This window comes from Hemiscyllium ocellatum, unplaced genomic scaffold (assembly GCF_020745735.1).
Source record: "Hemiscyllium ocellatum isolate sHemOce1 unplaced genomic scaffold, sHemOce1.pat.X.cur. R1, whole genome shotgun sequence".
In the NCBI taxonomy this organism is placed as follows: Eukaryota; Metazoa; Chordata; class Chondrichthyes; order Orectolobiformes; family Hemiscylliidae; genus Hemiscyllium; species Hemiscyllium ocellatum.
Window position 1 is genome coordinate 29,795 of NW_026867603.1, and position 26,725 is coordinate 56,519.

The 26,725-nt window shown below is 56.0% G+C and overlaps 1 protein-coding gene across 1 annotated transcript in view; it reads right to left on the bottom strand.

Annotated features, from left to right (window-relative positions):
* Positions 1-364: 364 nt before the first annotated feature.
* The window catches only part of LOC132809088 (tubulin alpha-1B chain-like), a 48,908-nt gene continuing 22,547 nt past the window's right edge, over positions 365-26,725 (bottom strand). The window contains exons 5-7 of the mRNA XM_060822487.1: positions 25,561-26,241; positions 5,399-5,656; positions 365-427 (exon numbers count right to left, since the gene is read on the bottom strand). Coding sequence (XP_060678470.1) covers positions 365-427; positions 5,399-5,656; positions 25,561-26,241 — 1,002 coding nt within the window. The remainder of the gene's footprint in view (positions 428-5,398; positions 5,657-25,560; positions 26,242-26,725) is intronic.

The window sequence follows — 26,725 nt, forward strand, 5'->3', positions numbered from 1 at the left end:
TCTGCAAAAGTGACCCCGAATCTCTGAATGCCCATCATTCCAACATGCCACCCTGTTCCCTGGCCGATGTCTCTGTCCCGGGCTCGCTGCAGTGCTCCAGCGGTAGAACAGCACCCCGTTTTCCGCTTGGGGACCCTGCAGTCCTTCAGGACTCGGTATCGGGTTCAACGCTTTGAGGAGTTGAGCGTTTTTCTCCCCTGGTCCTTACCCAAACCCTGCACGCCAGGCCTTTTTATTGTATGGGCTTCGAGCACAAAACATCCCAATGTCAGCCATTGACAGACCCCATTGGCAGCTGTTCATTCTCTCAGGCTGAACTTTACCGATTCCTTTATCGACAGCTCGGTGCACGTTCGCTGTTCCTTCATCTGTCCAACTGCGTTTGTATTTCTCTCTCTCTCTCTTTTTCTCCATCCCCATATATTGTTTACTGTTGCACTTCTGAGGAAGGATGCTCTTGCTCTTGGTCAGAATGTTGAGTACAGGAGTTGGGAGGTCACATACAGGACATTGGTTAGGCCACTGTTGGAATATTGCGCGCAATTCTGGTCTCCTTCCTATCGGAAAGATGTTGTGAAACTTGAAAGGGTTCAGAAAAGATTTACAAGGATGTAGCCAGGGTTGGGGGTTTGAGCAACAGGGAGAGGCTGAACAGGCTGGGGCTGTTTTCCTTGGAGTGTCAGAGGCTGAGTGACCTTATAGAGGTTTATAAGATTATGAGGGGACATGGATAGGGTAAATAGACAAGGTCTTTTCCCCCTGGGGTGGGGGAGCCCAGAACTAGAGGCTTATAAAATCATGAGGGGGCATGGATTTGGTAAATAGACAAGGTTTTTTCCCCCTGGAGTGGGGGAGTTCAGAACTAGAGGTTTATAAAATCATGAGGGGGGACATGGATAGGGTAAATAGACAAGGTCTTTTCCCCCTGGGGTGGGGGAGTTCAGAACTAGAGGTTTATAAAATCATGAGGGGGGACATGGATAGGGTAAATAGACAAGGTCTTTTCCCCCTGGGGTGGGGGAGCCCAGAACTAGAGGCTTATAAAATCATGAGGGGGGCATGGATAGGGTAAATAGACAAGGTCTTTTCCCTGGGGTGGGGGAGTCCAGAACTAGAGGAAATAGGTTTAGGGTGAGAGGGGAAAGATGTAAAACAGACCTAAGGGGCAACTTTTTCCCCCAGAGGGTGGTACGTGTATGGAATGAGCTGCCAGAGGAAGTGGTGGAGGCTGGTACAATTGCGACAGTTAAGAGGCATTTGGATGGGTATATGAATAGGAAGGGTTTGGAGGGATATGGGCCGGGTGCTGGCAGGTGGGACTAGATTGGATTGGGATATCTGGACGGGTTGGACCGAAGGGTCTGTTTCCGTGCTGTATGACTCTTGAGAGAGAGAGAGACAGAGAGAGAGAGAGAGAGAGCAGTGAAGGTTTGCCGGGCTGTTTCCCCGGATGGTGGGACTGACGTGTGAGGAGAGATTGACGAGGTTAGGATTGTATTCACTGGAGTTCAGGTGGATGAAGGAGGGGGTGGAATCTCACAGAGTCATATGAAACTCTCACAGGACGAGACAGGGAAGGATGGTGGGTGCGTCGAGAACCGATGCAGGGGAGGGGGTCAGAATCTGAGGATTTGGGGTGGACCATTCCGGACAGAGATGAGGAGACATTTCTTCACCCAAACCACAGGAGGTCGCCGATGTCGAAACATCAAATGTATTCAAGACAATATCACACTTGGGGGTGAAGGGGGTCAAAGGTTATGGGGAGAAAGCAGGGTTCAGCTGTTGAGTTGGACGGTCAGCCATAACACTGATGAACAGCAGAGCTGGTTCAAAGGTCCGAGTGGCCGCCTCCTGCTCCTATGTTAGCTCTGCTTTCCCTCCACAGGTGCTGCCAGACATGCGGAGTTTCTCCAGCAATATCTGGTATTGAATCCCGAAAGTGTGGGAACAGGCCCTTCGGCCCAGCAAGAGTATCCCACCCATTCCCCCATTACTCTGCACATCCCTCTGACTAATGCACCTCACCTACACATCCCTGGGCACTACGGGGACAATTTAGCACGGCCAATCCACCCTAACCTGCACATCCCTGGGCACTACGGGGACAATTTAGCACGGCCAATTCACCCTAACCTGCACATCCCTGGGCACTACGGGGACAATTTAGCACGGCCAATCCACCCTAACCCGCACATCCCTGGGCACTACGGGACAATTTAGCACGGCCAATCCACCCTAACCTGCACATCCCTGGGCACTACGGGGACAATTTAGCACGGCCAATCCACCCTAACCTGCACATCCCTGGGCACTACGGGGACAATTTAGCACGGCCAATCCACCCTAACCTGCACATATTTGGACTGTGGGAGAAAACTGGAGCACCCGGAGAAAACTCACACACAGAAACGGGGAGAATGTGCAAACTCCACACAGTCTCCCGAGGCTGGGATCAAACCTGGGTCCTGGTGCCGTGAGGCAGCAGTGCTGCATCTGCAGTTGTGTGTGTGTGTGCGCGCGCATGTATGTACGTGCGTGTGCATATGCGTGTGTGTGCCTGTGCACGTGTGTGTATGCGTGCATGTGTTTGTGTGTGTGTGCCTGTGTGTGTGTGTGTGTGTGTGTGTGTGTGTGTGAGAGAGAGAGATCCAGGGGGTGGTGAGTAGTGTGCCAAATTTGCGAATCAATCCAACGCGCCTGAGTGGCCGAGAGAAAGAGTGGGCAAAATTCCCAGCTAGCCGTGCAATGGGAGGACATGGAAGCCTCTACTGTGAGACAGGAGGTGAATGGAACTTAACGCTCCCTTGACACCATCCCCAACCAACGTTCCCGGGACAGGGACAGCATGGGGCTGGACATGAAGTAAAGCTCCCCCCTCCCTCTCAAACAAAGAGTAAATTGGAATTAAAGTCCCCTTTCATTTTCTTCTGGAAGGTTCCCTCGACACTGTCGAACCCTCAAACACTCCCGGAACAAGGTCGGCACGGGGTTGACGAAGGGGGAAAAACTACTCCGACCCGTTGAATGAAACATTAATAAAGTTCTCTTGGCACTGTTCTGGTCAAACACTCCCCAGGCCGGTCCAACCAGGGATTAAAGTACAGAATAAAGTTCCCTCTGCTCGTTTGAACTCAATGCAAACCGAGAGTGAAGTCCCTTCGTCAACGTCGCCATCAGACACTCCCGGGACAGGGACCACGAGGGGTTGAAATCCAGAATAAATCTCCCTCGATTCTTCCAGGGAGTCCAAAACTATATAATGGTGAAACAGCCCCTGCAGGGGCGATATAATGAGAAGGCTGAATGGAACATTATAACATCAAACAAAGTGAGGTGATGATGCCCCTGCAGTGCCCACTGGTCTCAAAATGCCCCTACTTTGCCAGTGAGCATCAGAGGATACCCGACATAATTGCGAACAAGGGGCAGACGGTGGGGAGTGAGAAGCTACCCCCTCCCTGGGGCTCTGACCTGGACCTGTTGACGACCATCTTGGCTTCAACCATCACTCTCTGCGAGTGTGGGGTTAGAGCGTTCACGAAGAAATGTACGTCTCTCTGCCAGCAGGCGGACAGGCTCGGTCAGTTTTAGCGCTGGAAGCGATGTAGCCATAGAGATGTACAGCACGGAAACAGACCCTTCGGTCCAGCCCGTCCATGCTGACCAGATATCCCAACCCAATCTACTCCCACATGCCAGTACCCGGCCCATATCCCTCCACACCCTCCCTATTCATATACCCATCCAGGTGCCTCTTAAATGTTGTCATTGTACCAGCCTCCACCACTTCCTCTGGCAGCTCGTTCCATACACGTACCACCCTCTGGGTGAAAAAGTTGCCCCTTAAGTCCCTTTCCCCCCTCTCACCTTAAGCCTATGCCCTCTAGTTCTGGGCTTCCCCACCCCAGGGAAAAGACTTTGTCTATTTACCCTATCAATGTCCCCCCCTCATGATTTTATAAACCTCTAGTTCTGGGCTCCCCCACCCCAGGGGGAAAAGACCTTGTCTATTTACCCTATCCATGCCCCTTCCTCATGATTTTATAAACCTCTAGTTCTGGGCTCCCCCACCCCAGGGGGAAAGACCTTGTCTATTTACCCTATCCATGTCCCCCCCCTCATGATTTTATATACCTCTATACGGTCACCCCTCAGCCTCCGACACTCCGGGGAGAACAGCCCCAGCCTGTCCAGCCTTTCCCAATCAGCACGTTTGGCCCCTTCGCAGAATTTGCACCTCCCACTCTCTCCAGACCTTTGTGTCGAAAACCCCCTCAGGATTGTTACCCCTCACTGCGGCAGGCGACAGTCAGGGGGTGAAGTAGCCACAATGAAATAACTCACACGCTCTGCTTGCTCGCCAACGTATGCACTGAACTTTAAAATCACGCACGGCGTGCGACATGACAATACAAGGAAGGCTTCCCCTTTTGCGTAGCGCCTTTCCCAACCTCAAGACACCCGCCGTCATCATCGAAGGATGAGCGTAAACAGTAAGATCCCCACAAGCAGCGTTGCGAGGGACGTTGTTTGAGGGATTAATTTGGGGAGGTGGGGGAGTGGAAGTGTGAAGGGGGCCACATTGTCCTTTTAGAGATGCACCGAGTGGAACTTCGCGACATCTCACAGTCAAGGATGTGCCGTCTCCATGAACACCTCCCTCTTTCCTGGGGCGAGGGGAGGCGCATGGTTCCACCCCGTGGGGAAGGGAACAAAAGCCAAAACAAAGACCTGGAGACGCTGGAATCCAAAGCAGAGAGGCGGGAGGCTGGAAGTACACACAAGGGTGGGCAGGAGTCGAGGTTTCAGGACGGAGGGAGGGTTAGACCCGAAACGCCGACTCCCAACACCTTCCAGATGCCGCCTGGTCTTCCAGCCTCTGGCCTGTCCAACTCGAATCCAGTGGGAGGGAGCCATCTCATGGATGGGGGGGGGGGGGGTGCGTTCACCCTACTTGGGGGCATGCTGAGGATCCCAGCAGCTGCTGAAGGGAGGACAGGGGAAATGGGATTTGGTACGGAATATTAAATCACCAACTCCCCACCCCAGTGAAGGGAAGCAGACGGTTTGCCACCCTTCAGTGCGAGGGATATGGCCGTGCAGATAGACGGCGGCCATAATTGTTTCCGAACCACAGAGTCTCCAGTGTGGGCATGCTTCTGGATGGTCCCGAGGAGCGGAGAGGGAACGTTTCCCTGGGATTGGGGTGGGGTGGGTGGTGGAGTCACATGTAGCGACTACCCCACCCGCCAACTCCCCGGTGGGGAGCGCTGGCACGGGAGATCGATTCGAGGTTCCGGCCTCCTCCTCGTGGCCCATGCCATCTCTCTCTCTCTCTCTCGCTCGCTCTCCTTCCTCACGCCGACAGCCCGGCCAGGTCGCTGAGGTAGCTGGAGTCGTAGCCCACCTCTTCGTAATCCCTCTCGAGGGAGGCCAAGTCCTCCCGTGAGTCCTGGAATTCCCCTTCCTCCAGGCCCTCACCCACGTACCAGTGCACGAAGGCCCGCTTGGCGTACATCTTGTCGAACTTGAGGTTCAGGCGGGTCCAGGCCGAAGAGATGGCGGTGGTGTTGCTCAGCATGCAGACGGCACGGGAGAGCCTGGGCAGGTCACCCCCTGGCACCAGCGTTGGTGCCTGCTGGTTGATCCCGACCTGAGGGGGGGAGGAGCACGGAGTTGAGGATTCTCCACTGCCCAGTCAAAAACACGCACACCTCGCTGTACAAAACATAACCGACCCCGTCCCTGTCTCTCTGTCTCCCTCGCACTCTCTGTCTCTCCCCCTCGCTTTCTCTCTGTGTCTCTCTCCCCCTCTCTCTGTGTTTCTCTCCCCTTCTCTCTCTGTGTGTCTCTCTCCCCCTCGCGCTCTCTCTCTCTGTGTCTCTCTCCCCCTCGCTCTCTCTCTGTCTCCCCTCTCTCTCTGTGTTTCTCTCCCCTTCTCTCTCTCTGTGTCTCTCTCCCCCTCGCGCTCTGTGTCTCCCCTTCTCTCTCTCTGTGTCTCCCCTTCTCTCTCTCTGTGTCTCTCTCCCCCTCGCTCTCTCTGTGTCTCCCCTTCTCTCTCTCTGTGTCTCCCCTTCTCTCTCTGTGTGTCTCTCTCCCCCTCGCGCTCTCTGTGTCTCCCCTTCTCTCTCTCTGTGTCTCTCTCCCCCTCTCTCTCTGTGTCTCTCTCCCCCTCGCACTCTCTCTCTCTGTCTCTCTCCCCCTCGCTCTCTCTGTGTCTCCCCTTCTCTGTGTCTCTCTCCCCCTCGCGCTCTCTGTGTCTCTCTCCCCCTCGCTCTCTCTGTGTCTCCCCCTCTCTCTCTTTGTGTCTCTCTCCCTCTCTCTCTGTGTCTCTCTCCCTCTCTCTCTGTGTCTCTCTCCCCATCGCGCTCTCTGTGTCTCTCTCCCCCTCGCTCTCTCTGTGTCTCCCCCTCTCTCTCTTTGTGTCTCTCTCCCTCTCTCTGTGTGTCTCTCCCCCCTCTCTCTCTCTCTCTGAGTCTCTCTTCCCCTCTCTCTCTGTCTCTCCCCTTCTCTCTCTGTCTCTCTCCCCCCCCGTGTCTCTCTCCCCATCTCTGTGTCTCTCCCCCTCGCTGTCTGTTTCTCTCCTTCTCTCTCTCTCTCTGCTCCCCCCGCTCTCTGTGTTTCTCTCCCCCTCTCTCTCTGTCTCTCTCCCTCCTCTCTCTCTCTGCCCCCCCCCCCGCTCTCTGTGTCACTCTCCACCTCTCTCTCTGTGTCTCTCCCCCATCTCTCTCTGTCTCTCCCCCTCTCTCTCTGTCTCTCCCCCCTCTCTCTGTGTCTCTCTCCCTCCTCTCTCTCTCTGTCTCTCCCCCCTCTCTCTGTGTCTCTCTCCCTCCTCTCTCTCTCTGTCTCTCCCCCCTCTCTCTGTGTCTCTCCCCCGCTTTCTCTCTCTCTCTCTCTCTCTCTCTCTCCCCCTCTCTCTCTTGCTGTGTCTCTCTCCCCCTCTCTCTCTTGCTGTGTCTCTCCCCACCTCTCTCTCTCTCTCTCTGTCTCCCCCTCGCTCTCTGTGTCTCTCCCCCTCTCTCGGTCTCTCCCCCTCACTCTCTCTCTCTCTCTCCCCCTCTCTCTCTCTGTGTCTTTCACCCTCTCTCTCTGTCTCTCCCCACCTCTCTCTCTTTCTCTCTCTCTCCTTCTCTCTTTCTCTCTATCTCTCCCCGCGCCCTCACCTCTCTCTCTCTCTCTCGCCCCTCCCTCTCTCTGCCCCTCTCTCCCACTCTCTCTCTACACTATGACCACGCGCCCATCCCACACACGGTCTACCCACGACATAAGCCTGTACCCCCCGACCCCCTGGGAGAGGGTATCGCCAGCGAGTGGGGCATATTTATGCGGCCTGACTTGCTGTTGAACTGAGGGGGCCATTTCAAAGGGCAGTCAGAGACAATGGCCTTGTGGAGGAACACAGGAAGACGATGAAAACCCCATGTGAATGAAATCGTTGTCGAAAACACCAGGAGACACAGGCTTGACCTTTCCCCACAGTGAAAAGCCCAGGGGTTGATTTCTGAAACTCATTTTGAGGGAATGGTAAGTGCAGACAACGTTCACTCCCTATTGCGAACGGATGTGGATCCTCAGGATATTGTAATCGTCAGGCTGCATCCGCGGCAGGGTTCACAGGCCTCACACCAACACGATCTGTCTCCCCGACAGCACATACCCACAGCCCTGTGCACTGGGTAGCCCATAACCAGGGCCCTACACCATGGGGAGCACATACCCAGGACCCTGGACCCTGGGGGGAACATACCCAGGACCCTGTACCCTGGGGAACACATACCCAGGACCCTGTACCCTGGGGAACACATACCCAGGAACTGTACCCTGGGGAGCACATACCCAGGACCCTGTACCCTGGGGAGCACATACCCAGGACCCTGTACCCTGGGGAACACATACCCAGGACCCTGTACCCTGGGGAACACATAACCAGGACCCTGTACCCTGGGGAACACATACCCAGGACCCTGTACCCTGGGGGGAACATACCCAGGAACTGTACCCTGGGGAACACATAACCAGGACCCTGTACCCTGGGGAGCACATACCCAGGAACTGTACCCTGGGGAGCACATACCCAGGAACTGTACCCTGGGGAGCACATACCCAGGAACTGTACACTGGGGGGACATACCCAGGAACTGTACCCTGGGGAGCACATACCCAGGAACTGTACACTGGGGGGACATACCCAGGAACTGTACACTGGGGAGCACATACCCAGGAACTGTACCCTGGGGAGCACATACCCAGGACCCTGTACCCTGGGGGGGCACATACCCAGGACCCTGTACCCTGGGGAACACATACCCAGGACCCTGTACCCTGTGGAACACATACCCAGGACCGTGCACCCTGGGGAAAACATACCCAGGACCCTGTACCCTGGGGAACACATACCCAGGAACTGTACCCTGGGGAGCACATACCCAGGACCCTGTAGCCTGGGGGGACATACCCAGGAACTGTACCCTGGGGAGCACATACCCAGGACCCTGTACCCTGGGGAGCACATACCCAGAGCCCTGTAGCCTGGGGGGAACATACCCAGGAACTGTACCCTGGGGAGCACATACCCAGAGCCCTGTACCCTGGGGGGAACATACCCAGGAACTGTACCCTGGGGAGCACATACCCAGAGCCCTGTACCCTGGGGAGCACATACCCAGGACCCTGTACCCTGGGGAGCACATACCCAGGACCCTGTACACTGGGGAGCACATACCCAGGACCCTGTACACTGGGGAGCACATACCCAGGAACTGTACCCTGGGGAGCACATACCCAGGACCCTGTACCCTGGGGAGCACATACCCAGGAACTGTACCCTGGGGAACACATACCCAGGACCCTGCATCCTGTGGAACACATACCCAGGACCGTGCACCCTGGGGAAAACATACCCAGGACCCTGTACCCTGGGGAACACATACCCAGGACCCTGTACCCTGGGGAGCACATACCCAGGAACTGTACCCTGGGGAGCACATACCCAGGACCCTGTACCCTGGGGAGCACATACCCAGGACCCTGTACACTGGGGAGCACATACCCAGGACCCTGTAGCCTGGGGAGCACATACCCAGGACCCTGTACACTGGGGAGCACATACCCAGGACCCTGTACACTGGGGAGCACATACCCAGGAACTGTACCCTGGGGAGCACATACCCAGGACCCTGTAGCCTGGGGAGCACATACCCAGGACCCTGTACACTGGGGAGCACATACCCAGGACCCTGTACACTGGGGAGCACATACCCAGGAACTGTACCCTGGGGAGCACATACCCAGGACCCTGTACACTGGGGAGCACATACCCAGGAACTGTACCCTGGGGAGCACATACCCAGGACCCTGTAGCCTGGGGAGCACATACCCAGGACCCTGTACACTGGGGAGCACATACCCAGGACCCTGTACACTGGGGAGCACATACCCAGGAACTGTACCCTGGGGAGCACATACCCAGGACCCTGTACACTGGGGAGCACATACCCAGGACCCTGTACACTGGGGAGCACATACCCAGGAACTGTACCCTGGGGAGCACATACCCAGGACCCTGTACCCTGGGGGGAACATACCCAGGAACTGTACCCTGGGGAGCACATACCCAGAGCCCTGTACCCTGGGGAGCACATACCCAGGACCCTGTACCCTGGGGGGAACATACCCAGGAACTGTACCCTGGGGAGCACATACCCAGGAAGTGTACCCTGGGGAGCACATACCCAGGACCCTGTATCCTGGGGGGGCACATACCCAGGACCCTGTACCCTGGGGAACACATACCCAGGACCCTGCATCCTGTGGAACACATACCCAGGACCGTGCACCCTGGGGAGCACATACCCAGGACCATGTACCCTGGGGAAAACATACCCAGGACCCTGTACCCTGGGGAGCACATACCCAGGGCCCTGTACCCTGGGGAACACATACCCAGGACCCTGCATCCTGTGGAACACATACCCAGGACCATGTACCCTGGGGAAAACATACCCAGGACCCTGTACCCTGGGGAACACATACCCAGGACCCTGTACCCTGGGGAGCACATACCCAGGGCCCTGTACCCTGGGGAACACATAACCAGGACCCTGTACCCTGGGGAACACATACCCAGGACCCTGTACCCTGGGGAGTACATACCCAGGACTCTGCATCCTGGGGAAGACATACCCAAGACCCTGTACCCTGGGGAACACATACCCAGGACCCTGTACCCTGGGGAAAACATACCCAGGACCCTGTACCCTGGGGAACACATACCCAGGACCCTGTACCCTGGGGAAAACATACCCAGGACCCTGTACCCTGGGGAACACATACCCAGGACCCTGTATCCTGGGGAAAACATACTCAGGACCATGTACCCTGGGGAACACATACCCAGGACCCTGTACCCTGGGGAACACATACACAGGACCCTGTATCCTGGGGAACAAATACCCAGAACCCTATACTCTGGGGGGGCACATACCCAGGACCCTGTACCCTGGGGAGCACATACCCATGACCCTGTATCCTGGGGGGGCACATACCCAGTACCCTGTACCCTGGGGAGCACATACCCAGGACCCTGTACCCTAGGGGGGCATATACGCAGGGCCCTGTACCCTGGGATGGGGCACATACCCAGGACTCTGCACCCTGGGGAACACATACACAGGACCCTGTACCCTGTGGAAAACATACCCAGGACCCTGCACCCTGGGGAACACATACACAGGACCCTGTACCCTGTGGAAAACATACCCAGGACCCTGTACCCTAGGGAGCACATACCCAGGACCCTGTACCCTGGGGAGCACATACCCAGGACCCTGTACCCTGGGGAAAACATACCCAGGACCCTGTACCCTGGGGAGCACATACCCAGGACCATGTACCCTGGGGAAAACATACCCAGGACCCTGTACCCTGGGGAGCACATACCCAGGACCCTGCACCCTGGGGAAAACATACCCAGGACCATGTACCCTGGGGAGCACATGCCCAGGACCCTTTACGCTCAGGAACACATACCCAGGACCCTGTACCCTGGGGAGCACATGCCCAGGACCCTTTACGCTCAGGAACACATACCCAGGACTCTGTACCCTGGGGAAAACATACCCAGGACCCTGTACCCTGGGGAGCACATACCCAGGACCCTGTACCCTGGGGAAAACACACCCAGGGTCCTGTACCATGGGGTGTACATACCCAGGACCCTGCACATGTGGAAAACATACCCAGGACCCTGTACCCTGGGGAGCACATACCCAGGACCCTGTACCATGGGGAGCACATACCCAGGACCATGTACCCTGGGGAGCACATACCCAGGACCCTGTACCCTGGGGAAAACATACCCAGGACCATGTACCCTGGGGAGCACATGCCCAGGACCCTGCACCCTGGGGAGCACATGCCCAGGGCCCTGTACCCTGGGGAAAACATACCCAGGACCATGTACCCTGGGGAGCACATGCCCAGGACCCTGCACCCTGGGGAGCACATGCCCAGCACCCTGCACCTTGGGGAAAACATACCCAGGACCATGTACCCTGGGGAACACATACCCAGGACCCTGCACCCTGGGAAACACATACCCAGGACCCTGTACCCTGGGGAACACATACCCAGGACCATGTACCCTGGGGAGCACATTCCCAGGGTCCTGTACCATGGGGTGTACATACCCAGGACCCTGTACCCTGGGGAAAACATACCCAGGACACTGTACCCTGGGGAACACATACCCAGGACCCTGTACCCTGGGGAACACATACACAGGACCCTGTATCCTGGGGAACAAATACCCAGAACCCTATACTCTGGGGGGGCACATACCCAGGACCCTGTACCCTGGGGAGCACATACCCATGACCCTGTATCCTGGGGGGGCACATACCCAGTACCCTGTACCCTGGGGAGCACATACCCAGGACCCTGTACCCTGGGGGGGCATATACGCAGGGCCCTGTACCCTGGGATGGGGCACATACCCAGGACCCTGCACCCTGGGGAACACATACACAGGACACTGTACCCTGTGGAAAACATACCCAGGACCCTGTACCCTGGGGAGCACATACCCAGGACCCTGCACCCTGGGGAAAACATACCCAGGACCCTGTACTCTGGGGAGCACATACCCAGGACCCTGTACCCTGGGGAAAACATACCCAGGACCCTGTACCCTGGGGAGCACATACCCAGGACCATGTACCCTGGGGAAAACATACCCAGGACCCTGTACCCTGGGGAGCACATACCCAGGACCCTGTACCCTGGGGAAAACATACCCAGGACCATGTACCCTGGGGAGCACATGCCCAGGACCCTGCACCCTCAGGAACACCTACCCAGGACCCTTTACGCTCAGGAACACATACCCAGGACTCTGTACCCTGGGGAGCACATACCCAGGACACTGTACCCTGGGGAAAACATACCCAGGACCCTGTACCCTGGGGACCACATACCCAGGACACTGTACCCTGGGGAGCATATGCCCAGGGCCCTGTACCCTGGGGAAAACATACCCAGGACCATGTACCCTGGGGAGCACATACCCAGGACCCTGTACCCTGGGGAGCACATTCCCAAGGCCCTGTACCATGGGGTGTACATACCCAGGACCCTGTACCCTGGGGGGGTCACATACCCAGGACCCTGTACCCTGGGGAGCACATACCCAGGACTCTGTACCCTGGGAAACACATAACCAGGACCCTGTACCCTGGGGAACACATACACAGGACCCTGCACCCTGGGGAACATATACCCAGGGCCCTGTACCCTGGGGAGCACATACCCAGGACCCTGTACCCTGGGGAACACATACGCAGGACTCTGCACCCTGGGGAAAACATACCCAGGACCCTGTACCCTGGGGAGGCACATACCCAGGACCCTGTACCCTGGGGAACACATACCCAGGACCCTGCACCCTGGGGAACAAATACCCAGAACCCTGTACCCTGGGGAACACATTCCCAGGACCCTGTACCCTGGGGAACATATACCCAGGGACCTGTACCCTGGGGAGCACATACCCAGGACCCTGTACCCTGGGGAACACAGACGCAGGACTCTGCACCCTGGGGAAAACATACCCAGGACCCTGTACCCTGGGGAGCACATATGCAGGACTCTGCACCCTGGGGAAAACATACTCAAGACACTGTACCCTGGAGAGCACATACCCAGGACCCTGTACCCTGGGGAGCACATACCCAGGACCCTGTACCCTGGGGGGGCACATACCCAGGACCCTGTACCCAGGGGGGCACATACCCAGGACCCTGTACCCTGGGGAGCACATACCCAGGACCCTACACCCTGGGGGGCACATACCCAGGACCCTGTACCCAGGGGGGCACATACCCAGGACCCTGTACCCAGGGGGGCACATACCCAGGACCCTGTACCCTGGGGAGCACATATCCAGGATCCTGTACCCTGGGGAACAAATACCCAGAACCCTGTACCCTGGGGAGCACATATCCAGGATCCTGTACCCTGGGGAGCACATACCCAGTACCCTGTACCCTGGGGAACACATACCCAGGACCATGTACCCTGGGGAGCACATATCCAGGATCCTGTACCCTGGGGAACAAATACCCAGAACCCTGTACCCTGGGGAACAAATACCCAGGGCCCTGTACCCTGGGGAACACATACCCAGGACCATGTACCCTGGGGAAAACATACCCAGGACCATGTACCCAGGGGGGCACATACCCAGGACCATGTACCCTGGGGAAAACATACCCAGGACCATGTACCCAGGGGGGCACATACCCAGGACCCTGTACCCTGGGGAGCACATTCCCAAGGCCCTGTACCATGGGGAGCACATACCCAGGACTCTGTACCCTGGGGAGCACATACCCAGGACCATGTACCCTGGGGAACACATACCCAGAACCCTGTACCCTGGGGAATAAATACCCAGAACCCTGTACCCTGGAGAACACATACCCAGGACCCTGCACCCTGGAGAACACATACCCAGGACCCTGCACCCTGGGGAGCACATACGCAGGACTCTGCACCCTGGGGAAAACATACCCAGGACCCTGCACCCTGGGGAACACATACCCAGGTCCCTGTACCCTGGGGAACACATACCCAGGACCATGTACCCTGGGGAGCACATTCCCAGGGCCCTGTACCCTGGGGAGTACATGCCCAGGACCCTGTACCCTGGGGAAAACATACCCAGGACCCTGCACCCTTGGGAAAACATACCCAGGACCCTGAACCCTGGGGAAAACATACCCAGAACCCTCTACCCTGGGGAGCACATACGCAGGACTCTGCACCCTGGGGAAAACATACCCAGGACCATGTACCCTGGGGAAAACATACCCAGGACCCTGTACCCTGGGGAACAAATACCCAGAACCCTATACCCTGGGGAACACATACACAGGACCCTGTATCCTGGGGAACAAATACCCAGAACCCTATACCCTGGGGGGGCACATACCCAGGACCCTGTACCCTGGGGAGCACATGCCCAGGACCCTGTACCCTGGGGAAAACATACCCAGGACCCTGTACCCTGGGGAACACATACCCAGAACCCTATACCCTGGGGAACACATACACAGGACCCTGTACCCTGGGGAACAAATACCCAGAACCCTATACCCTGGGGAACACATACCCAGGACCCTGTACCCTGGGGAACAAATACCCAGAACCCTATACCCTGGGGGGGCACATACCCAGGACCATGTACCCTGGGGAACACATACCCAGGACCCTGCACCCTGGGGAAAACATACCCAGGACCATGTACCCTGGGGAGCACATTCCCAGGGTCCTGTACCATGGAGTGTACATACCCAGGACCATGTACCCTGGGGAAAACATACCCAGGACACTGTACCCTGGGGAACACATACCCAGGACCCTGTACCCTGGGGAACACATACCCAGTACCCTGTACCCTGGGGAACACATACACAGGACCCTGTATCCTGGGGAAAACATACCCAGGACTCTGTACCCTGGGGAGTACATACCCAGGACCCTGAAACCTGGGGAGCACATGCCCAGGACCCTGCACCCTCAGGAACACCTACCCAGGACCCTTTACGCTCAGGAACACATACCCAGGACTCTGTACCCTGGGGAGCACATACCCAGGACACTGTACCCTGGGGAAAACATACCCAGGACCCTGTACCCTGGGGACCACATACCCAGGACACTGTACCCTGGGGAGCATATGCCCAGGGCCCTGTACCCTGGGGAAAACATACCCAGGACCATGTACCCTGGGGAGCACATTCCCAAGGCCCTGTACCATGGGGTGTACATACCCAGGGCCCTGTACCCTGGGGAGTACATTCCCAAGGCCCTGTACCATGGGGTGTACATACCCAGGGCCCTGTACCCTGGGGAGTACATGCCCAGGACCCTGTACCCTGGGGAGCACATTCCCAAGGCCCTGTACCATGGGGTGTACATACCCAGGGCCCTGTACCCTGGGGAGTACATGCCCAGGACCCTGTACCCTGGGGAAAACATACCCAGGACCCTGTACCCTGGGGAACACATACCCAGGACCCTGCACCCTTGGGAAAACATACCCAGGACCCTGAACCCTGGGGAAAACATACCCAGAACCCTCTACCCTGGGGAGCACATACGCAGGACTCTGCACCCTGGGGAAAACATACCCAGGACCATGTACCCTGGGGAAAACATACCCAGGACCCTGTACCCTGGGGAACAAATACCCAGAACCCTATACCCTGGGGAACACATACACAGGACCCTGTATCCTGGGGAACAAATACCCAGAACCCTATACCCTGGGGGGGCACATACCCAGGACCCTGTACCCTGGGGAGCACATGCCCAGGACCCTGTACCCTGGGGAAAACATACCCAGGACCCTGTACCCTGGGGAACACATACCCAGAACCCTATACCCTGGGGAACACATACACAGGACCCTGTACCCTGGGGAACAAATACCCAGAACCCTATACCCTGGGGAACACATACCCAGGACCCTGTACCCTGGGGAACAAATACCCAGAACCCTATACCCTGGGGGGGCACATACCCAGGACCATGTACCCTGGGGAACACATACCCAGGACCCTGCACCCTGGGGAAAACATACCCAGGACCATGTACCCTGGGGAGCACATTCCCAGGGTCCTGTACCATGGAGTGTACATACCCAGGACCATGTACCCTGGGGAAAACATACCCAGGACACTGTACCCTGGGGAACACATACCCAGGACCCTGTACCCTGGGGAACACATACCCAGTACCCTGTACCCTGGGGAACACATACACAGGACCCTGTATCCTGGGGAAAACATACCCAGGACCATGTACCCTGGGGAGCACATACCCAGGACTCTGTACCCTGGGGAGTACATACCCAGGACCCTGAAACCTGGGGAGCACATGCCCAGGACCCTGCACCCTCAGGAACACCTACCCAGGACCCTTTACGCTCAGGAACACATACCCAGGACTCTGTACCCTGGGGAGCACATACCCAGGATCATGTACCCTGGGGAAAACATACCCAGGACCCTGTACCCTGGGGAGCACATGCCCAGGATCATGTACCCTGGGGAAAACATACCCAGGACCCTGTACCCTGGGGACCACATACACAGGACACTGTACCCTGGGGAGCACATACCCAGGACCCTGTACCCTGGGGACCACATACACAGGACCCTGTACCCTGGGGAACACATACCCAGGACCCTGTACCCTGGGGAGCACATACGCAGGACCCTGCACCCTGGGGAAAACATACTCAAGACACTGTACCCTGGAGAGCACATACCCAGGACCCTGTACCCTGGGGGGCACATACCCAGGACCCTGTACCCAGGGGGGCACATACCCAGGACCCTACACCCTGGGGGGCACATACCCAGGACCCTGTACCCAGGGGGGCACATACCCAGGACCCTGTACCCTGGGGAGCACATACCCAGGACCCTGTAGCCTGGGGAACAAATACCCAGGACCATGTACCCTGGGGAAAACATACCCAGGACCCTGTACCCTGGGGAACACATACCCAGGACCATGTACCCTGGGGAAAACATACCCAGGACCCTGTACCCTGGGGAACAAATACCCAGAACCCTGTACCCTGGGGAACACATACCCAGGACCGTGCACCATGGGGAAAACATACCCAGGACCATGTACCCTGGGGGGGCACATACCCAGGACCCTGTACCCTGGGGAGCACATTCCCAAGGCCCTGTACCATGGGGAGCACATACCCAGGACCCTGTACCCTGGGGAGCACATACCCAGGACCATGTACCCTGGGAAACAAATACCCAGAACCCTGTACCCTGGGGAGCACATACGCAGGACTCTGCACCCTGGGGAAAACATACCCAGGACCCTGTACCCTGGGGAACACATACCCAGGTCCCTGTACCCTGGGGAACACATACCCAGGACCATGTACCCTGGGGAGCACATACCCAGGACCCTGTACCCTGGGGAACACATACCCAGGACCCTGCACCATGGGGAACACATACCCAGGACCCTGTACCCTGGGGAACACGTACCCAGGACCCTGTACCCTGGGGAAAACATACCCAGGACCCTGCACCCTGGGGAACACATACCCAGGGCCCTGTATCCTGGGGAACACATACCCAGGACCATGTACCCTGGGGAGCACATACGCAGGACCCTGCACCCTGGGGAAAACATACCCAGGACCATGTACCCTGGGGAACACATACCCAGGTCCCTGTACCCTGGGGAGCACATTCCCAGGGTCCTGTACCATGGGGTGTACATAACCAGGACCCTGTACCCTGGGGAAAACATACCCAGGACACTGTACCCTGGGGAACACATACCAGGACCATGTACCCTGGGGAACACATACCAGGACCATGTACCCTGGGGAAAACATACCCAGGACCCTGTACCCTGGGGAACACATAACCAGGACCCTGTACCCTGGGGAACACATAACCAGGACCCTGTACCCTGGGGAGCACATACCCAGGACCCTGTACCCTGGGGAACACATAACCAGGACCCTGTACCCTGGGGAACACATAACCAGGACCCTGTACCCTGGGGAGCACATACCCAGGACCCTGTACCCTGGGGAACACATACCCAGGACCCTGTATCCTGGGGAGTACATACTCAGGACCCTGTACCCTAGGGTGCACATACATAGGGCCCTGTACCATCGTCAGAAAATACCAGGGCCCTTTACCCTCAACAACACATACGCAGGACCCTGTACCCTATGGAACACATATCCAAGATCCTGTACCCTGTACCCTGGGGAACACATACCCAGGACCCTGTACTCTGGGGTGGACATACCCAGGACCCTGTACCCTGTACCCTGTACCCTGGGGAACACATACCCAGGACCCTGTACCCTGGGGTGGACATACCCAGGACCCTGGACCCTCCACAGCACATACCCAGGGCCCTGAACCCTGGGTAGCAGATACCCAGGACCGTGTACCCAGGGGAGAACATACCCAGGACTCTGTGCACTAGGGAGTACATACCCAAGACCCTGTACCCTGGGGAACACATACCCAGGACCCTGTATCCTGAGGAACACATACCCAGGGCCCTGTACCCTGGGGAACACAATGCATCCACTCCTCCACCTCAGTCGCAACAGAGTGTACTAGCTACAAGATGCACTGCAGAAAATTCATCCAAAGTCCTTCAAGATACCTTCCAAACCTGCGACCACCTCCTCCTGGAGTGGCAAGGTGCAGCAGATACATGGGAACACCATCCCCCCACACCCCCACCCTGCAAATTCCCCTCCAAAGCCACTCGCCATCTCGATCAAAAATACATCGCCGTTCCTTTAGGGACGCTGGGTCAAAGTCTTGCAATTCCCTCCCTAAGGGCATTGTGGGTCAATCTACAGCACACAGGCTGTAACTGTTCAAAACGTGCAGCTTACCACCATGTTCTCAGGGGGCAAATAGGTACAGGGCGATAAAAGGTCAGGCGGCATCCGGGGAGCAGGAAAATCGACGTTTTGGGCAAAAGCCCTTCATCGGGAATCTGTCCGAAACGTCGATTTCCCTGCTCCTCGGATGCTGCCTGACTCTGCTGTGCTTTTCCAGCACCACTCTAATCTAGACTCTGGTTTCCAGCATGTGCAGTCCTCGTTTTTACCTACAGGGCAATAAGTACTGGGCCCAGCCGGTGACACCCGGGTCCTATGAAAGAGTTAAAAAAAAAATTTGGTTTGCTGAAGTTGTCTTGGTAAGGAACGTCCCAGTCCTTACCCAGCCTGGGGTAACTGGAGTGTGACTACATACCCATAACAAAGTGGCTGCTCATCGAGAGGTAGGGGTAGTGTTGCAGAACAGGGATACCGAGGGGTTCAGGTACATTACTCTTTGAGGTTTGCAAACAGGGTGGTTAAAAACGCACTTAGCACACTTGCCTTCAATGCTCAGACTTTTGAGTGGTCGGAGTTGCGGGACGTCATGCTGAGGTTGTGGAGGACATTGCTGAGGCCTCTTCTGGACTACCGTGCCTAGTGCCGGTCACCCGGCAAGGATATTGTGAAAGCTGGGGAGGGTGCCGCGGAGATTACCAGGGCGTTGCCGGGTTTGGAAGGGTTTGAGTTATCAAAGCAAGGCTGGGACCTTTTTTACATTGGAGCGTAAGAGGCTGAGAGGTGACCTTAGAGAAGTTTATAAAATCATGAGGGTCCGGATCTGGTTCATGGTAGGCGCCTTTTCCCCAGGGTGAGGGATTTCAAGACATTTTTGAGGTGAGAGGAGAACGATTTAAAAAGACATGAGGGGCCAATTTTTTTTAACACAGAGGATGGTTTGTGCGTGGAATGAAGTCATATGGTGTGCAGGGTGTTCTAGCGAGATGGATAAAGAATGGATGAGCAGCAGGAGACAGAGTAGTAATTGAAGGGAGTTTCTCGAAGTGGAGAAAGGTGACCAGTGATGTTCCACAGGGGTCAGTGCTGGGGTCACTGTTATTTGTGATATACATAAATAATCTGGGAGAGGGCACTGTTGGTCTGATCAGTAAGTCTGCAGATGACACGAAGATTGGTGGAGTAGCAGAAAGTATAAGGGACTGTCAGAGAATACAGGAGGATATCGATAGACTGGGGAGTTGGGTGGAGAAGTGGCAGATGGAGTTCAATCCAGGCAAATGTGAGGTGATACGTTTTGGGAAGTCTAATTCTCGAGCCAACTATCCTGTAAACGGAAGAGCCTTGGGATAAGTTGATGGGCAGAGGGGTCTGGGAGTTCAGGTACATTGTACCCTGAAGGTGGCTGCACAGGGGGATAGAGTGGGCAGGAAGGCATAGGGTATGCTTGTCTTCATCGGGCGGGGTATTGAGTATAAGAGCTGGCAGGTCATGTTAACATTGTACAAGACGTTGGTTCGGCCGCATTTAGAATACGGTATACAGTTCTGGTCACCACATTACTGACAGGATGTGGGCGCTTTGGAGAGGGTGCAGAGAAGGTTTACGAGGATGTTGCCTGGGATGGAAGGTGCTAGCTATGAAGAGAGGTTGAGTCGGTTTGGATTGTTTCCATTAGGAAAAAGGAGATTGGGGGGGGGACCTGATTGAGGTTTACAAGATCATGAAGGGTATGGACAGGGTGGGTAGAGACAAGCTTTTCCCCAGGGTGAGGGATTCAGTAACGAGAGGTCACGCTTTCAAGGTGAGAGGTGGAAAGTTTAAGGAGGATACACGCAGCAAGTACTTCACACGGAGGGTGGTGGGTGTCTGGAACGCGTTGCCAGCAGAGGTGGTAGAGGCAGGCACAGTAGATCCATTTAAGATGGGTCTGGACAGATGCCTGAGGAGGTGGGCGAGCAGAGGGATACAGATGCTCAGGAATTGGGCGACAGGTTTAAAGAGTGGATTTGGATCCCGGGCTGGAAACTTTCTGTGTTCTTTGAACTTCCTGAGGAAGTGGCGGATGCGGGAACAGTTACGTTTAAAACGACATTTGGGTAAGTACATGAAGAGGAAAGGTTTGGAAGGACTGTGGGATAGGAGCAGGGCAGGTGAGACTAGTTGAGTTTGCGATGATGTTTGGGGCAGATTGATTGGACCGGAGGATTTGTGTCCGTGCTCTATGAGTCTATGACTGTGAAATATTCCTTTCAAACAAGTAGCTCACGTCACAAGGGTAATTGGAGTTGGGCAATAAGCCAGGGACCCACACATCCCATGAAAAGATTGTTTTTTAAATTGGCTTTGTGGCCTCAGCTTCCAGTCATTACAACATTGGGGAGGGCTTTCGGTCCATTGAGTCCATGCTAGCTCCCCTGACAGAAGCAGCCAGTCCCCACTGCTCTGTCTCTGGAGCCCCTGCAAGTTTATTTCCATGGTGTTGCCTTTTTTTTTAAAAACTCCTTTCACAATCATTCCTTTACTCCATGACCACCTCCACCCTTTTGTAGGTCATAGGTTCTAGCTCCCTACCACTTGCTGCATCAGAAACATTCCTCTCACCCATCCCCACCACCACTCCCCCCACACCCAATGCTTGTTCAGTCTTCACTCAAGATCTCCGCAACACCCCCCCACCCCTCAACAGGGGGGTTCAGAACAGCACCACCAGCTAAAGGAACAGTTTTACCATATGTAAAGGTCATCGAGTCATAGAGCTGCACAGCACCGAAACAGACCCTTCGGTCTAACTCATCAGTGCTGACCCAGATACCCTAACCTAACCCAGTCCCCGTGTGCCAGCACTTGGCCCATCTCCCTCTAACACCCTTCCTATCCCACTCCCCCATCCAGATGCCTTTTAAATGTTGTCATTGTACCAGCCCCCAACCACTTCCTCTGACAGCGCATTCCGTACACGCACCACCGTCTGAGTCCCTTAGGTCCCTTTTAAATCATTCCCCCTCTCACCTTAAACCTACCCCCCTCTAGTTCTGGGCTCCCCCACCCCAGGGGGAAAAGACCTTGTCTATTTACCCTATCCATGCCCCCCTCATGATTTTATAAACCTCTAGTTCTGGGCTCCCCCACCCCAGGGGGAAAAGACCTTGTCTATTTACCCTATCCATGCCCCCCTCATGATTTTATAAACCTCTAGTTTTAGATTAGACTTAGATTAGACTTACAGTGTGGAAACAGGCCCTTCGGCCCAACAAGTCCACACCGACCCGCCGAAGCGCAACCCACCCATACCCCTACATTTACCCCTTACCTAACACTACGGGCAATTTAGCTTGGCCAATTCACCTGACCCGCACATCTTTGTGACTGTGGGAGGAAACCGGAGCACCCGGAGGAAACCCACGCAGACACGGGGAGAACGTGCAAACTCCACACAGTCAGTCGCCTGAGTCGGGAATTGAACCCGGGTCTACAGGCGCAGTGAGGCAGCAGTGCTAACCACTGTGCCACCGTGCTGCCCTAGGCTCCCCCACCCCAGGGGGAAAAGACCTTGTCTATTTACCCTATCCATGTCCCCCCTCATGATTTTATAAACCTCTAGTTCTGGACTCCCCCACCCCAGGGGGGAAAAGACCTTGTCTATTTATCCTATCCATAACCGTCCTCATGATTTTATAAACCTCTATAAGGTCACCCCTCAGCCTCCAACGCTCCAGGGAAAACAGCCCCAGCCTGTTCAGCCTCTCTCTGCAGCTCAAATCCTCCCACCCTGGCAACATCCTTGTAAATCTTTTCTGAACCCTTTAAGTGTTTCACAAAATCCTTCTAAGAGGAGGGAGACCAGAATTGCACGCAATATTCCAACAGTGGCCTAACCAATGTCCTCTCGTTCACATCTCCCCACGGTCTCTTTAGTCCGAGGAGAATAGTTCTGGCTCCTCTGACCGAACCTTGGAGTGAAGATCCCCCATCACCCCAGAACAGCTCTGGTGAAGTCACCCTCCATGCCCCCCTGGGGACCCTCACATCCTCCTCCATGTCTGGTGACCCACAACTGCACGAGATACTGTCTGGTTGGGGCCTGACCGGAAATCCCCGAGAGGTTCGCAAACAACATCCCTGCTTTTATTTACGCTCTAAATTGTGGAGCCCAAGATGTCAGAACCGCGTTCTCAGTTTGTTCTGCCGTGGGGCACACTGTTGAAAATCATAGAATCCTTCCAGTGCAGAAGAAGGTCACTCAGCGCATTGGGTCTTCACCAACCCTTTGAAAAGCATCCCTCCCAGACCCGGTCCCTTACTCTATTCCCGTAACCTCACGCGGCTTATCCACGCGCACCCTTGGACACCACGGGGTAATTGAGCACAGAACTAGACATCTTCAGGCAGTCGGAGGAAACCAGAGGTCCAGGAAGAAGCGACGCACAGACGGAGCGGGGGTGGGGTGGGGGGGGAGAGAGAAGGTGCCAACTCCGCAAAAGCAGTCGCCCCAGGCTTCAATTGAACCTGCCCCCCCCCCCCACCCCGGTGCTGTGAGGTAGCGCTAACCACTGAGCCATTCTGTTGCCCATTGCCTGTCGTCAAGCCCCCATCCGGGTTACTGAGGTCCTTCAGCTAAGGGAGAGCTACCGTCTTTAAATGGTTTTGCCATCCAGACCCACAGCTAAGGTGTTAGACTGTGAGATCGTAAGGAGCAGAAATTAGGCCATACAGCCCATCGATTCAATCATGGCTGATAAGTTTCTCCACCCATTCCCCCGCAACCCTTGATACTCAAGAATTCACCCATCTCCATCTTAAAGTCACTCAATGACATGGCCTCCCAGCCTTCTGCAGCAATGAGTTCCATAGATTCTCTGGCTGAAGATGTTTCTCCTTATCTCTGTTCGAAAAGGTCTTCCCTTTACTCTAAGGCTGTGCCCTCGGGACCTAGTCTCTCTCCTACTAATGGAGGCATCTTCCCAACATGCACTCTGTCCAGGCCATTCAGTATTGAGTACGTTTCCGTTCGATCATCCCCAGATCCTAGTCAAGCCCATCGAGGATGGACATTCCTCATGTGTTAAACGTTTCATTCCTGGTAAAACCAAGGACTGCAGATGCTGGAAACCAGAGTCTAGATTAGAGTGGTGCTGGAAAAGCACAGCAGGGTCGGTCAGGAGCAGGAAAGTCGACGTTTCGGCAAAATCCCTTCATCAGGAATAGAGGCAGGGAGCCTCCGGGGTGGAGAGATAAATAGGAGGGGGGTGGGGAGAAGGTAACATAGAGTACAATAGGTGAATGGAGGTGGGGATGGAGGTGATAGGTCAGAGGGGAGGGTGGGGGAAGGTAGCAAAGTGGACAATAGGTGGATGGGGGTGGGGATGGAGGTGATAGGTCAGAGGGGAGAGTGGGGGAAGGTAGCATAGAGTACGATAGGTGAATGGGGGTTGGGATGGAGGTGATAGGTCAGAGGGGAGGGTGGGGGAAGGTAGCAAAGTGGACAATAGGTGAATGGGGGTGGGGATGGAGGTGATAGGTCAGAGGGGAGGGTGGGGGAAGGTAGCAAAGTGGACAATAGGTGAATGGGGGTGGGGACGGAGGTGAGAGGTCAGAGGGGAGAGTGGGGGAAGGTAGCATAGAGTACAGTAGGTGGATGGGGGTGGGGATGGAGGTGATAGGTCAGAGGGGAGGGTGAGGGAAGGTAGCAAAGAGTACAATAGGTGGATGGGGGTGGGGATGGAGGTGATAGGTCAGAGGGGAGGGTGAGGGAAGGTAGCAAAGAGTACAATAGGTGGATGGGGGTGGGGATGGAGGTGATAGGTCAGAGGGGTGGGTGGAGCGGATAGGTGGGAAGGGAGATTGGCAGGTGGGACAGGTCATGGGGACGGTGCTGAGCTGGAAGGTTGGAACTGGGGTGAGGTGGGGGAAGAGGAAATGAGGAAACTGTTGAAGTCCACATTGATGCCCTGGGGTTGAAGTGTTCCGAGGGGGAAGATGAGGCATTCTTCCTCCAGGCGTCTGGTGGTGAGGGAGCGGCGGTGAAGGAGGCCCAGGATCTCCATGTCCTCGGCAGAGTGGGAGGGGGAGTTGAAATGTTGGGCCACAGGGCGGTGTGGTTGATTAGTGCGGGTGTTCCCTAAAGCGCTCTGCTCGGAGGTGTCCAGTCTCCCCAATGTTAGAGGAGACCGCATCGGGAGCGACGGATACAATAAGTGATATTGGTGGATGTGCAGGTAAAACTTTGATGGATGTGGAAGGCTCCTTTAGGGCCTTGGATGGAGGTGAGGGAGGAGGTGTGGGTGCAGGTTTTGCAATTCCTGTGGTGGCAGGGGAAGGTGCCAGGATGGGAGGGTGGGTTGTTGGGGGACCATTCTTATGCAGCTCCTCTGAACCCACTCCAGAGCCAGTACATCCTTCCTGAGATATGGGGCCCAAAACTCACACAATACTCCAAATGTGGTCTGACTAGAGTCTTAATGAGTGGCCAGCATAGTTCAAGGGACAGCTAGGGTTGGGGGCTTTGCCAAGGACCCTTGACAGAATAAAGGAGGGAAAGAAATAACCTTAACTCGAACTCTTCTGCTGCACGATCTCTCCGCCAAGGGGAACGCCGAAGGGGGACAGCTTTCATTGTAATTCCGAGAGGGACTCACCTTGAATCCGGTTGGGCACCAATCCACAAAGCTGACCGCACGCATGCTCTTGATGGTGGCGATGGAGGTGTTGATCTCCTTCGCCGGCACGTCCCCTCGGTACAGCATACAGCACGCCATGTACTTGCCAGAGTGGAGGTCGCACTTGACCATCTGGTTGCCTGGCTTGAAGCAGGCCTTGGTGATCTTCAGCGTGGTGTGCCAGGTGTCCTCGTTCTCTTCCTTCGAGATGAGGGGGGCGTAGGTGGTCAGGGGGAAGTGGATGCGGGGGTAGGGGACCAGGTTGGTCTGGAACTCCGTCAGGTCCACGTTGAGGGCGCCCTCGAACCGCAGAGAGACCGTGATGGAGGACACCACCTGCGCCACCAGGCGGTTGAGGTTGGTGTAGGTCGGGCACTCGATGTCCAGGTTGCGCTGGCAGATGTTGTAAATGGCCTCGTTGTCCACCAGGAAGGCGCAGTCGGAGTGCTCCAGGGTGCTGTGGGTGACCAGCAACGCGTTGTAGGGCTCGACCACCGCGGTGGAGATCTGGGGAGCCGGGTAGACGGAAAACTCCAGCTTGGATTTCTTGCCGTAGTCGACGGAGAGCCTCTCCATCAGGAGGGAGGTGAAACCGGAGCCGGTGCCTCCTCCGAAACTGTGGAAGATGAGGAAACCCTGGAGCCCCGTGCACAGATCAGCCTGGAGGAGGGTGGGACAGGAAAGAAAGTCCGAGTCAAGATTAGATTAGATTAGATTTAGATTACTTACAGTGTGGAAACAGGCCCTTCAGCCCAACAAGTCCACACTGACCCGCCGAAGCGCAACCCACCCATACCCCTACATTTACCCCTTACCTAACACTACGGGCAATTTAGCATGGCCAATTCACCTGACCCGCACATCTTTGGACTGTGGGAGGAAACCGGAGCACCCGGAGGAAACCCACGCAGACACGGGGAGAACGTGCAAACTCCACACAGTGAGTCGCCTGAGGCGGGAATTGAACCCGGGTCTCTGGCGCTGTGAGGCAGCAGTGCTAACTACTGTGCCACTGTGAAGAAAGGTCCCAAGCACTGAATGTGTATTGTTATGGTCTGTCACCACCCCCCACCTCACCCCTCCACAGACCCTGACGTTTTCTTATGTTAAAGGGAGAGGTGAAGTGTCCCAGACGTGATGGTCA